At 38.7% G+C, this 19497-nt stretch overlaps 1 protein-coding gene across 3 annotated transcripts in view; it reads left to right on the top strand.

The window, feature by feature from the left end:
- The window catches only part of LOC137641321 (nose resistant to fluoxetine protein 6-like), a 63877-nt gene extending 56692 nt beyond the window's left edge, over nt 1–7185 (top strand). For all 3 annotated transcript variants that reach the window (XM_068373749.1, XM_068373750.1, XM_068373751.1), the window contains 3 exons: nt 83–278; nt 5532–5677; nt 6752–7185. In XM_068373749.1, the coding sequence (XP_068229850.1) occupies nt 83–278; nt 5532–5677; nt 6752–6877 (468 nt within the window). In that variant the 3' untranslated portion in view covers nt 6878–7185. The remainder of the gene's footprint in view (nt 1–82; nt 279–5531; nt 5678–6751) is intronic.
- The last annotated feature ends 12312 nt before the right edge of the window (nt 7186–19497 follow it).

The raw sequence follows: 19497 nt of genomic DNA, 5'->3' as shown, positions 1-19497 counted from the left end.
TGCCATATTGTTTTCAAAAAGATTCATTTAGATAACATGAGACTTGCTCCCGACCAGACAGTAATAAATACTGATCTTACAGTGGCAAGTTCTCCTTGGATGGTGCATGGCTACAGCGACCGGCTTAGCTGTTCTTTTCGGCATGTATGACTACAACCAGCTGGGTCAATACCCAGGATACCACTGGGCTGACAGCATATTCTATGGATCGCTCCACCGTCTGGCGTGGGGACTAGCACTTGCCTGGGTAATCTTCTCTTGTCATTATGGATATGCAGGTAAATGGAGACTTTTATATTTTCTTTTAAAAATTTAAAGTCTGCTCATGAATGGCAGAGTCAAGTAACAGTGACATTGCACTATCAAACAGGACAATGCCCTAGAGACTGGCTATATATTCATATGATCAGTGACCAAGCTCCCACTCCATCTAAGCTAGGACCAAGGAGTGACAAGTAAAGGCCTCTGATGACTCAGCAGATAAACCTATAGGCTCTCCAAACGCCCCATCTTCAGCTCACAAAGATGGTAAGGTTACCGCAACCAAAGGAACTAACGAGTTTGAGTGGGACCTGAATCCCAGTCTGGTGATCACCAGTTTGGTGATCACCAGTCAGGGACGTTACCACGTTGGCCACCATAACCCTTATAGTATTATGGTAGCCTATTGGAAACGTTCCTGCCCGTCATTTTGTAGACACAATTCAGAGAACCGATCAAGCTCAATACTTTTTATTAGAGTCTGCAATTTCACTATCTCTGGAAGTTAGGAGGGCTAACTGATTAGACATCAGCAGCCATTGCCTAGCCCTTCCTGGTCCTAGATTAATGGAGAGGGAGCCTGAATGCTGATCATATGTATATATGATCAATCTCTGTGACATTGTCCTATCCCTAGGGCATTGTCCTCTCTCAAGGGCAATTCTCAGTCTCTAGGGCATTATTCTGTGTTTAGGACATTCCCTGGTCCCTAGGGCACTTACCTGTGTTTAGGACATCGCTCTGTCCCTAGGGCATTCACCTGTGTTTACAGCATTGCACCAGCTAATTTTGTGGAGAGTCCTGCGTGATTATATAATTCTTCATAAATATGTGAATTATATTCAATCTGTTCATGAGCATAGCAAGTTCAATATTAGTGGAATCTTATCAAATGAATTGCCAGCGGAGTACTCCAAGGGAATGTGTTGTCATATATGTTGTTTATCCTCCTCATAGATATTGTAATGAGTAGAACAGTCGGAGATGGTGAAGAAGGATTGGATTGGATTGTTGATAGGAAATTAACCCTGGATAGGTACGCTCTTCGGACACCCCTTTAAGGGTATACTCGGACGCGCGCGACCCCGACGCCAAAAAAAATTCTTGAAAAATCAGTTTTTGCAGTAACCTCCTTTTTTCTTTTGCCAAAAAAAACTTCAATGAATGCTTAAAACAACTGTAAAGAGAAATACTACTCATCTGCAGAAAAACTATTTACTATAAATATCTTAAAAAATTAAGTAGAAAAAAAAGACCTTACATAAAAATTCATAAAAAAAGGTTATAAATATATACACAAATCCTTTTAGGAATTGATTCTTGAATGTTTAGGACACATCTTGATGTATTTTGGATGAAGTCAGACCCATGGAGGTGAAGATCTGAAATGAGAAAAAAAGGGTAACTTTTTTTGGCCAAAAAAATTTGTCCAAATTTCATGAATTTTTTTGGGTACCCAAATGAAATAGGAAGTGGCTAATTTTTTTAGGGAATAAACATATGTTATCTTAGAATAAAAATATGTAAAAAAATCTTCATTATTTTGTAAATTACATTTATATCAGGGGCCATATCTAAAGGTAATTTTTTGAGTACTTAGAAATTTCGTGAAAAAATACATATATTCAATATATAATATGATATTTATGCAGGTAAAAATATACCAAAATATCACAAATTCTATAGGGAACAAGAATATATATAGATAGGGCAACTTACGCTTCGGATATGTCCACAAAATGGCCCCCAACCACACTGACTCAGACTCCCTAATCTGCCACTTGAAATGTAGGAAGGGTATGTCAATTTCAAGGTGATATTTACTAATCTAATTATTCTTGGATATGCATAAAAATTGTATGGTGGGTTGCTGGATAATTGTCGATTATTTTACGACTATAAAATTAAAATTCTGACCCAAAAAAAATTTTTTGAAGGGAAATAAAATCGAAAAAAAAAAAAAATGTAAAACAATATAATATTTTAGCTAAAAAAATTTGATGACATTCAATCAAAAGAGAAGTAAACAAAATTTTCCGACAAATAAACATCTAGAGGAACCATTACTCTGTTATAGTTCCTTAGTACGTAGTAATTTTGAAAGAAATGGGAAAAAACGAAAAAGTGGCAATCGCAGGAAAATCGAACACATACCTATATATACGCCATATCTGGCTAAAAATAAAGATAGGCATGGGTAGCCAGATCATCTAGAAACACTTTCCAACACTATAAAAATACAAGGTTTGCGACACTACTTGCCAATTCCTTACGGTAACATGACTAAACAAAAGAATGCAAAACAAATAAAAAGGGGCACTCGCGGAAAAATGGCCAACATTCTAATATACGGCATTTCAGAAAAAAAAAAAATTTCAGCCACGTACTAGGCAAACCATCAAGGCACATTTTCCGACAAATAAACATCTAAATGAATCATTACTCTGTGATAGTTCCTTAGTACGTAGTAATTTTGAAAGAAATGGGAAAAAAAAGAAAAAATGGCAATCACAGGAAAATCGAACACATACCTATATATACGCCATATCTGGCTAAAAAAAAGATAGGCATGGGTAGCCAGATCATCTAGAAACACTTTCCAACACTATAAAAATATAAGTTTTGCAACACTACTTGCCAATTCCTTACGGTAACATGACTAAACAAAAAAAATGCAAAACAAATAAAAAGGGGAACTCGCGGAAAAATGGCTAACATTCTAATATACGGCATTTCAGAAAAAAAAATTCAGTCACGTGCTAGGCAAACCATCAAGGCACATTTTCCGACAAATAAACATCTAAATGAATCATTACTCTGTGATAGTTCCTTAGTACGTAGTAATTTTGAAAGAAATGGAAAAAAACTAAAAAATGGCAATCACAGGAAAATCGAACACATACCTATATATACGCTATATCTGGCTAAAAAAAAAATAGGCATGGGTAGCCAGATCATCTAGAAACACTTTCCAACACTATAAAAATATAAGTTTTGCGACACTACTTGCCAATTCCTTACGGTAACATGACTAAGCAAAAAAATGCAAAACAAATAAAAAGGGGCACTCGCGGAAAAATGCCTAACATTCTAATATACGGCATCTCAGATAAAAAAAAAGACATGCACGTGTTAGCCCAACCATCAAGGCACACTTCCTAACACATAAACATGAAAAAAAATTAATAATATACGGCAATTTCTTACTACGTAGTAAATTTTTACAAATATCGAAAAAAAAACAGAAATTGGCAACCGCAGTTAAATACCCAATATACCAATAACTACGTCGTATCTGACAAAAACAAAGTCACGCATGGGTTGCCAGATCATCTACACATACTTTCCAACAAAAAAAAGCAAAAGTTTTACGACACTATTTGGCAATATCTTACGGAAAAATGACTTGGCAAAAAAATGAAAAAAATGAAAAAGGGGCACTCGCAGTAAAATGCCCAACATTCTAATATACGGCATCTCATATAAAAAAAAAGACATGCACGTGTTAGCCCAACCATCAAGGCACACTTTCTAACACATAAACATGAAAAAAAATCAATAATATACGGCAATTCCTTACTACGTAGTAAATTTTTACAAATATTTGAAAAAAGCAGAAATTAGCAACCGCAGTTAAATACCCTATATACCAATAACTACGTCGTATCTAACAAAAAAAAAAGTCACGTATGGGTAGCCAGATCATCTAGACACACTTTCCAACCTTAAAAAAGCAAAAGTTTTACGACACTATTCGGCAATATCTTACGGAAAAATAACTTGGCAAAAAAATGATAAAAAATAAAAAAGGGGCACTCGCGGTAAAATGGTCCTCGTGGTGATGAACGATATTTTAACTAAAAAAAAAATCATGCACATGGTAGCCAAACAATCCACCAAGACTTCCCACAACTGATAACCTATACAAGTTGCACCATTCTACGACAATTTCATAATACGTAATAACTTTGATAATTATGCAAATTACCTTAGAAGGGTAAACTCGGTCGCGCTCGACCCCGACACGTCTCAGAAATCGGGGAAGGAGTACAGCTACAGCAATGCACATCTGGACACTACTAGAGCGTGTAGGCGAGACACCTACTGCAGGTCGATCACCCACAAATTCAGTCACGGGTGTGAGTCACGTGAGAAAAACCTGTTTTTTTTTTACGCTCGGGGTCGCGGACGACCCACCGTACCTATCCAGGGTTAACTTAACAGACCAAAAGTATGCTGGTGATACTGTCCTTGTTAGCAGAACACCACAGGATTTGCAATGCTTCCTTACCAGAATGCAAAAAATATCACATTAGGTTGGGCTGAAGATAAAAAGAAGAAAAACAGAGATGATATTAACGGAAAAGGCAATGACAGATAAAATATCATTGGAAGGAGAAAGGATGAATGAGGTATAATCATTTAAGTATTCAGGAACTATGATCTCTACTACAGGGTCCTTAGAATTAGAGTTTACTGAAAGAATGGAAAAAGCAAATCAGGCAATGGCTAGGTTAAGTAAAATTTTTTAAATCCTATCGGCTGAAATTGCATATAAGAATCCGACTATATATCAGTTTAGTGAGATCGGTGTTACTACATGGTATGCTAAGAAACTATCACCAGGAGACTTGGTAGATTTGAGAGCAAAACTGTCAGAAAGATATTGGGAGTTAAATGGTAGGACAGAATTAGATATGAAACTATAAGAGATTATTCGAGTGCCATATGTGGATGAGTTCATGATGAGGGGCAGATGGAGATGGTTTTGGCCTGCTCTTCGCACTCCCCAAGAGAGATTAGTTCACCAAACGCTCAGCTGGGCCCCACAAGACACTAAAAGAGTTGGAAGACCCAAGCCTACATGGCTGAGAACTATGAAGCACGAAGTAGGAGATGATGAATAGAGATAGAGCCGACTGGTGAAATCTAACGGAGGCACTTTGCGTCAGTAAGTGTAGGAGGAGATGATGATGATGATGAATATTTTCCCTTCATCAGGTTTAATGAATATTTTCCTGGGCCAGTAATATAACTTATTCAAAGTTTCTGATATTTTCACCAATTAGGTTTAGTGAAAACTTTCTGGGCTAGTAATATAAGTAATTCTAAGTGTCTGATACTTTCACGGATCAGGTTTAGTGAATACTTTCTGGTCCAGTAATATAATTAATTCTAGAGTTCCATTACCTTCCCTAAACAGGGTCAGGTAATATTTTTCTGACCAGTAATATTGCTAGTTCTAAGTGCCTCATATCTTCATTAATCAGGTCCAGTGAACACCTTCCTGTCTCATCCATCATGGCAACCTCTAAGTCGACTCACTTATTGCATGTTTCTCGTGGCAATACCAGTTCAGGGAATTCTCTTTCTCTTTAATGACTACTATCCTTTACATTTCGGACATTTGGATAAGGTAAGTTTTCCTTGAACTATCTTTACTTGCTTCATTTTGACAGTATATGTCCATGTTTACCCTCTTCATTTCTCACACATGAGTGAGGTATTATTATTATTATTATTATTATTATTATTATTATTATTATTATTATTATTATTATTATTATTATTATTATTACCTAGGCTAAAGCTCTAGTTGAAAAAGTAGGATATTATAAGCCCAAGGGTTCCAACAGGGAAAATAGCCCACTGAGGAAAGGAAATAAGGAAACGGAGAGAATAGAATTCTTTCGTGGAACCTCAAGTAATATAACTAAACCGAGACAGTGGAAGACTATGGTATAGAAGCTATAACACTACCAGCATTAGAGAACATCGGTTTGATTTTAAAGTGTCATTTTCCTGTAAGAGCTGCTTACCACAGCTAAAGAGTCTCGTCTACTCTTACCAAGCTAAAGTCGCCTATGGAAAATTACATTGCAATAGTTAACCCCTTAAACAAAGAAAAATAGTTAAGTTTTCTTAGTACTGTCATGTCTATGAGGAAAGAAGAGAATGTGTAAATAGGCCAAACTCTTCGGTGTATGTATAGGTATGTCTACTTCAATCTTCTTTTTTTCACAAATGGATCAAGTTCGCCAAATTCTACCAGCACCAACTTTGACAAGATGATGTCTCTACTTCTAAGTTTCTACAATGATAAGAAATTTTTACCCTAATTTTACTCTCTTCATTTCATTTCTCAAACTTTGTAGCAGAATGTTTGCTTTTATTCGTTTCATATTTCCCACTTAGATAACTTATGTTTACTCTTAGCCCTATCATTGCCCATTGTTGTATAATTCTTGGAAAATATATGTCTACTTCTACTGTCTTCATTTTTCTCATTTTGGATAAGGTATTACCACTCCTGTGATTGTGTGTCAGTGTGAGTTTACATCTTTATATTCATATTTATGTATGAGTGCCTGTCGGTACGTGTGTTTACCGTCAGTGGTGAAGTAACCATCAATTCAAAAAGTTAATTTATCTTGAAACCTCTATAAACAACAAATATAACTCTTTTTCTTCTTCTTCTTCCATTCCACAGGTCTTACAGACTGTTGGGGCATTGTTCGTCTCTGGCATCGGAGCAGTGCTTCTCTCTCTGTGCACTGAGGCTCCTGTCGTGGGGCTGGAGAAGCTACTTCTGAAAAGAGGCAAGACCAAGACTTAACCCAACCTAAGAGTTTTGAGAATATTTATCTGTATTTAGAATTGTGTGTTCAGCATTGCTCTTATCTTTTGGTTTGATAGTCTTAACTGTTCTGGAGAGCAAGACCTAACACACACACTAAAAATATTGAGAATATTCATTTATATCTAGGATTATGTATTCCAGAGGCATTATCCAAAAGGGTTTCTTATGGTGATGTGCTTTAATCATAATATCAATCAGAAGCTACGAAAAAGTTTATGATTATTTGTCTATCTTTGAAATTTCCAGTGCCAAATCTTAAAATGAAAAATAAATTCTCCAACCAATTTGATGAATATTTTATTCTTATTTTAGATTATAAAGTAAATAAAGAGTTTGCTTATATGCATGAGTATGTGCGTTAACTAATATTCTCGCATGCATTGTAAATTAGGGAAATATCAACCTTGTCCATAACACTTTCAGCCTTTAGCCCGCTGGTAGAATTCTTCATTGGTGCCTGGTACCAAAAATTCAGAAGTGTAGCCAATCTCAGTTTGCCCTCTTAAGCCAACCATACACTCATAGCTTTAACTCAGAAGCCGAGCGAGGAAACCCGATTTAACCGGTTTGTTCAGGCCAGTTTGAGCGTGAAAAGGGATATTTTGAACTGAAGGGAAGCCGCAAAGGCCATTGGATGAACTAAAGCGAATGGTGGAAATCTAGCCGTCCGTTCTCGTGATCTGGCAGCCAGTTTGGACGTGTATGTAGTTTCCTGTAGTCTTGCCCTCAGTGCAACATATGAATTGAAACTGATGCAGTGGCTCTGTTCCGAGAGGATAAGCGATTTGGTTCTGAATTTATCGTTATTTATAGGGGTTACCCAACACTTAAAAAATGAATAGTTAAGATTATTCTGACAGACATGAAAATGCTGATAAGGATATCAAAATAGTCATTAATTCACATTGAGATATACAATGTTTCCAAAATTCAGAACATAAGCAGGGAACGGATAAGACTAAATTATATAACGATAAGCACAGAATCTTTTCCAGAGAAAACCAGCACTAGGTTTTTCTTCGAGACATTTAAGCATTATAATGTATATATTTTGTGCATTTGCCATTACGAACAAATAACAAGCCGACTAAATTAACGTTCTTTTGATATGCATATTGACAAATTAGTAATAGACCTATTTTCACTATTCTAAATGTGTTTAACCGTTTATTGCTATTTAGGTATAAAGGTATAATATATATATATATATATATATATATATATATATATATATATATATATATATATATATATATATATATATATATATATATATATATATATACAGATATCAACTTTTAAAAGTAAGCCTATGCCTCATGTTAGTACTACTGCATTATATATTATAATTTAGTGAGTCATGTCCTTTTGCTATATGCCACAGAACCATCTGTGTTCGAATAGATAAATACACATACAAATTTATATACACGCGCACACACACACGCATATATATATATATATATATATATATATATATATATATTTGTTTATTTATTTATATTAACTTTTACACTTTCTCCTCATGTTAGTAATACTTCATTACATAGTAAAATTTAGAGGAGAAATCTCTCTTGCCAGAGAACCAGTGTTCAAACCATTTATTTTTGGTGTTTTTATTTCGTGCACGTCAACTAAGCTGGGCAGATGTTAAGGAATAAGAGATGTTTCTAGGGTGCTGGCTGGGTGTCAACACAGGTTAGACGGATGGCACAACTGAAGTTTGTGAAAACTCTCGATATCCGACAGGACTGTCATTTCAGCGACTTGTCAGTTAAAACTGTGAGTGTATGGCAGGCTCTAATGTGAACAATAATCGAATTGTTAATCAGGTCTACATTGTTTTTATATAATTAAATACGAGATGGTACCAACTAAGGGTTGGTGTTATTAACAAGATACTTGGATAGATTAAATGATGCTCAACCTACAAACTAATTATATTGGTCTTGCTGGATAATTTGTCTTAGGAGATTTAATAGTCCCTTAAAAATATGGTTGTTTTGTGAGATTATACATTTTTTTTTTTTTTATTGAATCTTCATTCACTTTAAATAACTCACTTTTTCATTATAAATACTATTCAAAGCATCAATAGGATTTTTTCTTAATTCTTTTTATGTGCTTTCGTCCATCAAAAGATGTTCCATTTTTCATATATAGTCAGTTTTATTCAAGATTACCAGTGCTTCAGATTTCTCAGTTTTATATTCATATCTTTCTTTAACTCGCCAATTGTTTTCCTGAATCTTCTTGGCAAATTGCAACCACTAATGTTTTCGTATTCCTGTAGATAATGCATTAATCATATTTATGTCCTCTACCAAAATACTGTTGTTTTTTTTTTTTTTTTCCTGATCACATACAATTTCTACACTACTCACTACACTTGATGTCATCGAGAAATTTAAACCATTTCCAAATTCACACTTCACATTCTTATCTGATTAACTTCTATGGTCGACGAGCCTTCACATCTTATCGTAGACGACGCATCACGTAATATCTCGTACATTGACAATGTTAACGGAGTTTAATAGTAGTCAGTCATACTGCATTCTTACGGATGGCGAATACTTACAAATATAATTCTATCATATATAATAAAATAGAAGTTCATCAATTCTTATCCTGAATTAAACTAAGCATAACTAATCAACAATCCCCATCTAAGATTCTACCTTCTACCGTTAAGGGAACAAAATAAGTTCCAAAGCCTTGCACGGGGAATGTTTTTTTTTTTTTTTTTTTTTTTTTTTTTGGGGGGGGGGGGGTTAGGGGAAGGTAGGTGGACTTGATGAACCTTGAAGGAAACAGCGTGTGAGGGAGAAGATGAGGCAGAAAATATGATTATATTATTTGACAAAAAAAGACACTAAAAACCTAAAATGTATACATCCCGATAAGTTTACTCTCAGTGATATATGAAATATTCACAAAGACTAATATATATATATATATATATATATATATATATATATATATATATATATATATATATATATATATATATATATATATATATATATCACACACACACACACACACACACACACACACATATATATATATATATATATATATATATATATATATATATATATATATATATATATATATATATATGTACATATATATATATATATATATATATATACATACATATATATATATATATATATATATATATATATATATATATATATATATATATATATATATATATATATATATATATATATATATATATATATATATATATATATATATATATATATATATATATATATGTGGGTATGTATGAATATATATATATATATATATATATATATATATATATATATATATATATATATATATATATATATATATATATATATATATATATATATATATATATATATATATATATATATATATATATATATATATGTATGTATATATATATATATATATATATATATATATATATATATATATATATATATATATATATATATATATATATATATATATATATATATATATATGTATGTATATATATATATATATATACTACTAGCCAAGGTACAACCCTAGTTGGAAAAGCAATATGCTATAAGCCCAAGGGCTCCAACAGGGAAAATTAGCCCAGTGAAGAAAGGAAATAAGAAAATAAATGAATGATGAGAATAAATTAACAATATATCATTCTAAAAACAGTAACAGCGTCAGAACAGACATGTCCCATATAAACTATCAACAACGTCAAAAACAGATATGTCATATATAAATAATAAAGACTCATGTCAGCCTAGTCAACATAAAAACATTCGCTCCAACTTTGAACTTTTGAAGTTCTAGTGATTCAACTACCCGATTAGGAATATCATTCCACAAATTGGTAACAGCTGGAATAAAACTTCTAGAATACTCTGTAGTATTGAGCCTCAAGATGGAGAAGGCCTGGCTATTAGAATTAGCTGCCTGCCTAGTATTACGAACAGAATAGAATTGTCCAGGGAGATCTGAATGTAAGGATGGTCAGAGTTATGAAAAATCTTATGCAACATGCATAATGAACTAATTGAACGACGGTGCCAAAGATTAATATCTAGATCAAGAATAAGAAATTTAATAGACCGCAAGTTTCTATCCAAAAAATTAAGATGAGAATCAGCAGCTGAACACCAGACAGGAGAACAATACTCAGAACAAGGTAGAATGAAAGAATTGAAAAACTTCTTCAGAATAGATTGATCACTGAAAATCTCAAAAGACTTTCTCAATAAGCCATTTTTTTTGTGCAAATGAAGAAGACACAGACCTAATGTATTTCTCAAAAGCAAATTTGCTGTTGAGAATCACACCTAAAATTTTAAAAGAGTCATACAAATTTAAAGAAACATTATTAATACTGAGATCCGGATGTTGAGGAGCCACCGTCCTTTACCTACTTACAATCGTACTTTGAGTTTTGTTAGGATTCAACTTCATACCCCATAATTTGCACCATGCACTAATTTTAGCTAAGGGATTCACCAACCCCAGGTCTACATTCAGGGGATGGAATTGATGCAAAGAGAGTAGCATCATCTGCATATGCAACAAGCTTGTTTTCTAGGCCAAAACACATGTCTTGTGTATATAGTATGGAAAGTAATGGGCTAAAAACACTACCCTATGGAACACCGGATGTCACATTCCTATACTCACTATGGTTCCCATCAACAACAACTCTTAGTGATCTATTACTTAAAAAATCAATAATAAAGCTAAGAAATGACCCATCCACTCCCAACTGTTTCAGTTTGAAAACAAGGGCCTAATGATCAACACGGTCAAAGGCAGCACTAAAATCAAGGCCAATCATATGAACTTCCTGACCACAATCAAGGGATTTCTGTACAGCATTGGAGATTGTAAGAAGGGCATCACATGCTCCAAGGCCTTTACGAAAACCAAAATGCAATCTAGGGAATAGATGATTACCTTCCGCAAACCTATTAAGACGTTTTGCCAGAGAATGTTCAAAAACTTTAGATAACATGGGAGTTATGGAAATAGGGTGGTAATCAGTGGGACTTGAGGTGCCACAAACACATTTATATAGAGGAGTAACATTACCAATTCTCCAAAAAGTGCTAAAAGCTCCTCTTCTTGCCAACTTGCACAAAATAACAGATAACTTTGGAGCTAAGAAATCTGCTGTCTTTATGAAATACAAAGGAAAAATACCATTTGGGTCTACACTTCCATAAGCATCAAGGTCCATCAACAGATCTTTAATCTCACGAGATCGAAAAGCTAAACTAGTTAGTTTAGCCTCAGGAAAACAGGAATGAGGAAGCTCAGGTTTTTCATTACCCTGTTTACTGTCAAAAACATCAGTCAAAACGGTTGCCTTTTCCTTTGGACAGTGAGTGACTGAGCCATCTGGTTAAATGAAGGAGGAACTGTTGCATCTACACCAAAGAGTGCAGATTTAAGGGTAGACCACCATTTATGTTCCTGAGTTGTACCAGAAAGGTTTTTTATGGTTAAATTGTACTCCTTTTCAGTTGAGGCATATGCTCCCTGAGCAAAAGCTCGAAGCTGAGTATAGTTGTTCCAAGTCAATTCTAATCTGTTACCTTTCCAAAGGTGATAGGCCTCCCGCTTCTCCAAATAAGCATGTCTACAATCATCATTGAACCATGGTTTGTCCTTCACTTGGTACCTTAGCACACGAGAAGGGATACTCCTATCAATTATGTTGACTAGATTCTCATTCAAAGGGACAACAGGATTTACACAACTATATAATTGTGACCAATTCAAGCACGAAAGATCATGCAAAATCCCATTCGAGTCTGCTTGGGATTTCATGTAAATTTTACAAGAGTGTTATATATCAGGGACAGGCTACTCAGTCTTCACTACTAATGAAATCAAGGCATGATCACATGTCCCGACTGGAGAACCAACCTGTGACTGTGCCGAGTGAGGGTTGTGAACTCAAAGGCAGGATACAATCAACTGAGTTGTTTATTAAGGAACATTCTTCTTTATATACAAAACCTCAAGGCAACAGGACATAACATGTTCGAGAGACAGACAATGTTCAGAGCAAAACCGGAGACATGATCAATCAGGTTCTTTTTAGTGTGAGGGAAGAGCGCAGATACAAGCATAATATATACAAAATAATTATGTTCAATTGTGTGACACAGGGTTGGTACATGGCTCCCCCCCTAAAAATGATCATTCAGGTTCTTTTTAGTGCGAGGGAAGAGCGCAGATAAAAGCATAATATATACAAAATAATTATGTACAATTGTGTGACACACGGATGGTACATGGCTCCCCCCCTAAAAATGACATACTGTACATGTTAAATAGGGCGCCCTGATCTAGAGAGGCGAACTGTAGGCGGGTCATCTGGCAAAAGATAAGCAGGTTTTAGACGATCAATGGAGACTCAGTCTTCTTTGCCCCGAATGTTTAGTAGGAATGCTTTCGGACTGCGTCAGATCACAAGGAAAGGGCCCGTGTAAGGGGGCGTTAGTGGTGGCTTGCTAGTGTCATTGCGCAGGAAGACATGCGTTGCAGAGTGCAAGTCCGTTGGTATATGATGCTTCGCTGGGGGCTTGTAAGTCTGGTGGCACGGAGAAAATTTTCCCACGACGTGATGTATGCGCTGGAGATCGTCGAAGGAGGTCGTAGAAGGAAAAAATTCGGCAGGGACGACCAATGGGTCGCTATAGACCATTTCAGCTGCCGAGACGTCGAGGGCGTCTTTAGGAGTGGTCCTTAGTCCCAGGAGGACCCAGGGAAGCTGAGTAAACCAGTTGCAATCCTTGCAGTGGGATATCAAAGCTGCTTTGAGGGTGCGATGAAAACGTTCAACCATTCCATTGGAAGCGTGGTTGTAGGCCGTTTTCTGATGTAGGGTGATGCCCAGGAGATTCGCTAATGACATCCACAATTGAGAGGTGAAAGTGGTTCCCCTGTCAGAAGTAATATGCTCAGGGATACTGAATCTTGAAATCCATCCAGAGAGTAAGGCAGATGTACATGAGGTGGACGTTGCAGTTTCCATGGGAATGGCTTCAGGCCAACGAGTGGAGCGGTCGATGACGGTAAACAGGTAACGATGTCCTTGTGATGTGGGTAGGGGGCCTACAACGTCGACGTGAATGTGTGCGAAACGACGCTGAGATTGAGGAAAGGTGCCCACTCCTGAATCCGTGTGTCGATGTACTTTGGAAGTTTGGCAAGAAGTACAGGCGCGGACCCAATCCTTAGCATCCTTAGAAATGCCGTGCCAAATGAACTTTGCCTTCAGCAGCTGTGCAGTAGAACGACATGAGGGATGTGAAAGGCCGTGAATGAATTTAAACACCTGTCGGTGCATGGGAGCGGGAATCCAAGGTCGCGGTGTACCAGTACTGACGTCACAGAGGAGGGTGGTGTTGGAGTCTTCAAGGGGAAAATCTTCCCAACGGAGGGACGTGCAGGATGTCCTACAAGCTTGATACTCTGGATCCTGTCGTTGGGCTTCAGCCAGGGCGTTGTAATCCAATCCCAGTTGACCGGCAGCCAATGTGTTTATTGACAGGGCATCGGCAACGGGATTCATTTTCCCAGGGACGTATTGGAGGGTGCAATTGTATTCAGCCACGGCGGAGAGATGTCGGTGTTGACGGGCGGACCAGGCATCAGACTGTCGAGTGAAGGCGTGCACCAGAGGCATGTGGTCTGTGCGAATGACGAAGGGCGTACCTTCTAAGAAATGGCGAAAGTGACGGACAGCCAAGTGCACCGCCAGCAATTTTCGATCGAAGGTAGAATAACCCGATTCTGCCTTGGAAAGTTTTCTGCTGAAGAAGGCCAATGGGCGGGGCGAGCCTTTGACCACCTGCTCGAGTACTGCACCAATAGCGACGTCGCTGGCATCGGTGGAGAGAAGGAGAGGGGCGTGTGGGATACGAAAAGTGAGAGCCGCAGCAGTTGATAGGGCCCTCTTTGCATTGCAGAAGGCTGCTTCTTGAAGGAGGCCCCACTTCAGGTCCTTTGGCTTGCCCTTGAGGGAGGCGTAGAGGGGAGCAAGAGTGGCGGCAATGGCTGGCAGAAAACGGTGATAATAGTTGATCATGCCCAAGAATTCCTGCAGAGCTTTGACGGTCGAGGGCGCGGGGAAGTTCCGAACGGCTGCTACCTTCTCAGGGAGGGGATGGACTCCTTCAGGAGTGATACGGTGCCCTAAGAACGACACTTCGTTGGCGCCAAAGGTACACTTGTCGTACCGGACTACAAGGCCGTTTTGTTGCAGGCGGTCGAGCACGATGCGCAGGTGACGGAGGTGTTCCTCTTTTGAGGAGGAGAACACAAGTATGTCGTCCACATAACATACACAGAAAGGGAGGTCCCCTAAGATGCCATCCATGAGACGTTGAAACGTTGCCCCAGCATTACGAAGGCCAAAACAGGAGTAATTGAAGGTGTATGTACCAAACGGAGTGGTGATAGCAGTCTTGGGGATGTCTTCTGGGTTCATAAGCACCTGATAATACCCGTTCAAGGGGTCGAGCGTAGAGAAAACCTTCGATTTGTGCAGGTAGCAGGTCACGTCGGCAATGTTTAGGAGGGGGTAGTGATCCTGTTCTGTTTGCATGTTCAGGCGCCTGTAATCACCGCAAGGACGGAGGGAGCCGTCTTTCTTCAGAACGATGTGTAAGGGTGACGACCATGGGCTGGAGGCCTTTTGGCAAAGGCCCATTTCCGCCATTTCGGCGAACGTCTGTTTGGCGGCTGCCAATAGTTCCGGTGCCAGACGTCTGAGTTATGCGAAGACTGGGGGTCCCGTCGTCTTGATATGGTGATAAATACCGTGCTTGGCAGGAACCGTGGGCGTTTGGCGAAGTTCTGTACGGAAAACTTCCGGGTACGACGTGAGGAGGTGGGCGTAGGCATCCGTGGGTGCGCTGATGTGGAGAGTGAGGTTAGAGGGGGCGGGTTGAAGAGGTGACGACAAGTATGAGTCTGCGTTGACCAATCGTCGGTGGCCGACATCGACCAGAAGGTGGAAATACCCACCGAGGATTGGCATTGTGACGTCAGCAACGAGAAACTTCCAATTGAATTTACCGTTTCCGAACGATAATGTGAGGTTCTCGTAACCGTAGGTGGGTATCGCAGATCCGTTGGCAGCTACCAAACGGACGTCGGCAGATGTAGACAGACTACTTCGTGCCTTGAAGAGTTTCCTTGGCAAAAGAGAACGACAAGCACCCGTGTCTACCAAAAATCGCACCCCCCTTCCTGCATCCTGTAAAAAGAAAAGATTAGAAACATGGGAGGCCACCGCCACAAGCAATGGCCTACTTACACGTTTTTTGGCCACTGACAATCCTTGGCACATTTCTTCACGGTTGCCCCGAATCTGAAGTGGTAGTAGCAAAACTGCGGCGGATGGGAGGTAGTAAGTGGCTGTAGAAGTCGTTCGTTGGGGCGCGAGCGATTGGTGGGTGGTGGGCGGCTTTGTCGCCGCTTCGGCACGTCACGGGGTAGGCGTGCATGTCCTACGGCATTCATGTCAGCTTCGGTTGACGTTGAATAGGCATCTTCCTCGTCAGGGGTGGAGGCGTTGATGGAGGTCTTGAAGTGGCTGTCCATAAGGGCGTCGGCTTTGGTCATCAAGTCCTTTATGGGTAAACTATCGACATCGGGTATGGCAGCGCGTACAGGTCCGGGTAAACGGCGTATCCAAAGGGCACGAAGTAGGTTCACCTCACGAGGAGAGCCGTCTGCGGCAGGTTGAAGGCGAGCGATACTGGTCATTTCCCTGAGGGCAAGCGAAGCCCTTTGGTCCTCCAACGGTTTCTGCGAGAGCTGAAAAAGCTTTGCTATACGGGCGGCTGGCGATGGCGAGTACTGCTGCAGATGGTATGTTTTGAGGGCGTCATACGCTATTGGGGTGTCTCCTTGTTCACAAAGCCAGTCGGATATTTCTGGGAAGGTGTCCTCGGGTATCGCCGCGAGAACATAATACGCTTTGGTGGTTGAGCGAGTCACGCCCCTGATACGAAACTGGACTTCTGCGCGCTGAAACCAAGCAAACGCCTCTCCGCTGGCGAACGGTGAAAGTTTCAATGGGGCGGCCGCAGCGCCAAATGCTGTAGTAGAGTCCGTCATAATACCAACGATGGAGGGGCGAGGGAGGTGGGGGTGGAAGGCAGTGGGAGCGAGTCGACTTCCGGGATCACCAATGTGACGGTGCCGAGTGAGGGTTGTGAACTCAAAGGCAGGATACAATCAACTGAGTTATTTATTAAGAAACACTCTTCTTTATATCATTATTATTATTATTACTTACTAAGCTACAACCCTAGTTGGAAAAGCAGTATGCTATAAACCCATGGGCTCCAACAGGGAAAATAGCTCTGTGCGGAAAGGAAAAAAGGAAAATAAAATATTCTAAGAAGAGTAACAACAATAAATATCTCCTATATAAACTATAAAAACTTTAACAAAACAAGAGGAAGAGAAATAAGATAGGGGAGTGTGCTCGAGTGTACCCTCAAGCAAGAGAACTCTAACCCAAGACAGTGAAAGGCCATGGTACAGAGGCTATGGCACTACCCAAGACTAGAGAACAGTGGTTTGATTTTGGAGTGTCCTTCTCCTAGAAGAGCTGCTTACCATAGCTAAAGAGTCTCTTCTACCCTTACCAAGAGGAAAGTGGCACTGAACAATTACAGTGCAGTAACCCCTTGGGTGATGAAGAATTGTTTGGTAATCTGTGTTGTCAGGTGTATGAAGATAGAGGAGAATATGTAAAGAATATGCCAGACTATTCAGTGTGTATGTAGGCAAAGGGAAAATGAACCGTAACCAGAGAGGAGGATCCAATGTAGTACTGTCTGGCCAGTCAAAAGACCCCATAACTCTCTAGCGGTAGTATCTCAACGGGTGGCTGGTGCCCTGGCCAACCTACTACCTACTACCTACTACCTACTAATATTGCAATACAAAACCTCAAGGCAACAGGACATAACATGTTCGAGAGACAGACAATGTTCAGAGCAAAACCGGAGACATGATCATTCAGGTACTTTTTAGTGCGAGGAAAGAGCGCAGATACAAGCATAATATATACAAAATAATTATGTACAATTGTGTGACACACGGTTGGTACAAACCTTACTAGTTATAACGCCAAGGGAGTCGGTGTATATTAGGTCCAAGCAATTACCAGACCTGTGAGTAGCTTCATTTATGATTTGCTCACAGCCTGATTAAGAGGCAAAGTCTAAAGCTCTTAAGCCATGGCGATCGGTAGGAGAGATAGAACTTAACCACTCCCTATGGTGAGAATCAAAATCACCAACAAAGACAAAAGAAGCATTTCTATCATCTTCTTGTATCTTAGCCATAATGGTAAGAAGACAATCGAAGATAGAATCATATATGTTTGGATTCTGGTAGATCGAACACAAATAAAAGTTGTTATGCCTGCCATAAACATTTATTACCTGAATCTCATGACATTGATAGCAGGACTTATGAGACGCAGGGTACTCGGTCCTAATATACACCGCCATTCACCTGGCCCTTGGGATGATATCACGTTTCAACATTATTGGCTTCTTAAAACCAGTTATGAGGAGCTCAGATGAGTGCCTCATATTAGAAACCAAAGATTCTGAGCACTAAAGAGTATCATACGTTCTGGACGCAACTGTAAGGTCCTGGATATTTGTATGAAGATCACTAATATTGCAATACAGAAGACAATATTGACGAAATCTAGGACGTATTGGTCCCGGATTTCGCTCAATGTCTCCAGACAGAATAAGAATTTTTAGAAATAAAAAAGAGACATCATACTTAAAAACTAGATTAACAAGAATTATAACAAAAACAATATGTACAAAATCATAAATAAAGTGATTGATGGTACCCATAGACTATAGTAAAAAGTCGGAAAAACTGGTCAACATGGAGTAGCCGATACACCATGCAAGGCAAAATACCCTGCAGGATAGCCACTTCAACTGAAAGGAGGACAGTAAGGATTGTTTATAAAAGAAAAAGATTCAGAAAAAGGAAAAGACAACCTCTTGATAAACCACCAGGCATCAATGGCCCTTCTATTAAGCCTGCCAAACACACCATTAAAAAAAAAAAAAAAAAAAAGAAACTGGAGGAAGAAAAATAAATAAGATAGATTAGTGTGCTTAAGTGTACCCTCAAGCAAGAGAACTCTATCCCAAGACAGTGGAAGACCATGGTACAGACTAGAGAACAATTTTTTTTATTTTGGAATAACCTCCTAGAAGAGCTGCTTACCAGAGCTAAAGAGTCTCTTCTACCCTTACCAAGAGGAAAGTACACTGAACAAATTGCAGTACAGTAATTAACCCCTTAGGTGAAGAAGTGTTCAGTATCTCATTGTTGTCCGGTGTATGAGGAAAGACGAGAATATGTTAAATAATAGGGCAGACTATTCTGTGTAAGTGTAAGCAAGGAAAAAATAAGCCGTAACCAGAAAGAGGGATCCGATGCATTACTGTCTGGCCAGTCAAAGGATCCAATACCTCTCTAGTGGTAGTATCTCAACGAGCAGCTGGTGC

The sequence above is a fragment of the Palaemon carinicauda genome, chromosome 5 (assembly GCF_036898095.1).
Source record: "Palaemon carinicauda isolate YSFRI2023 chromosome 5, ASM3689809v2, whole genome shotgun sequence".
NCBI lineage: Eukaryota > Metazoa > Arthropoda > Malacostraca > Decapoda > Palaemonidae > Palaemon > Palaemon carinicauda.
Note: the sequence above shows the minus strand (reverse complement) of the source record. Positions and strands in the feature narration are given on the sequence as shown.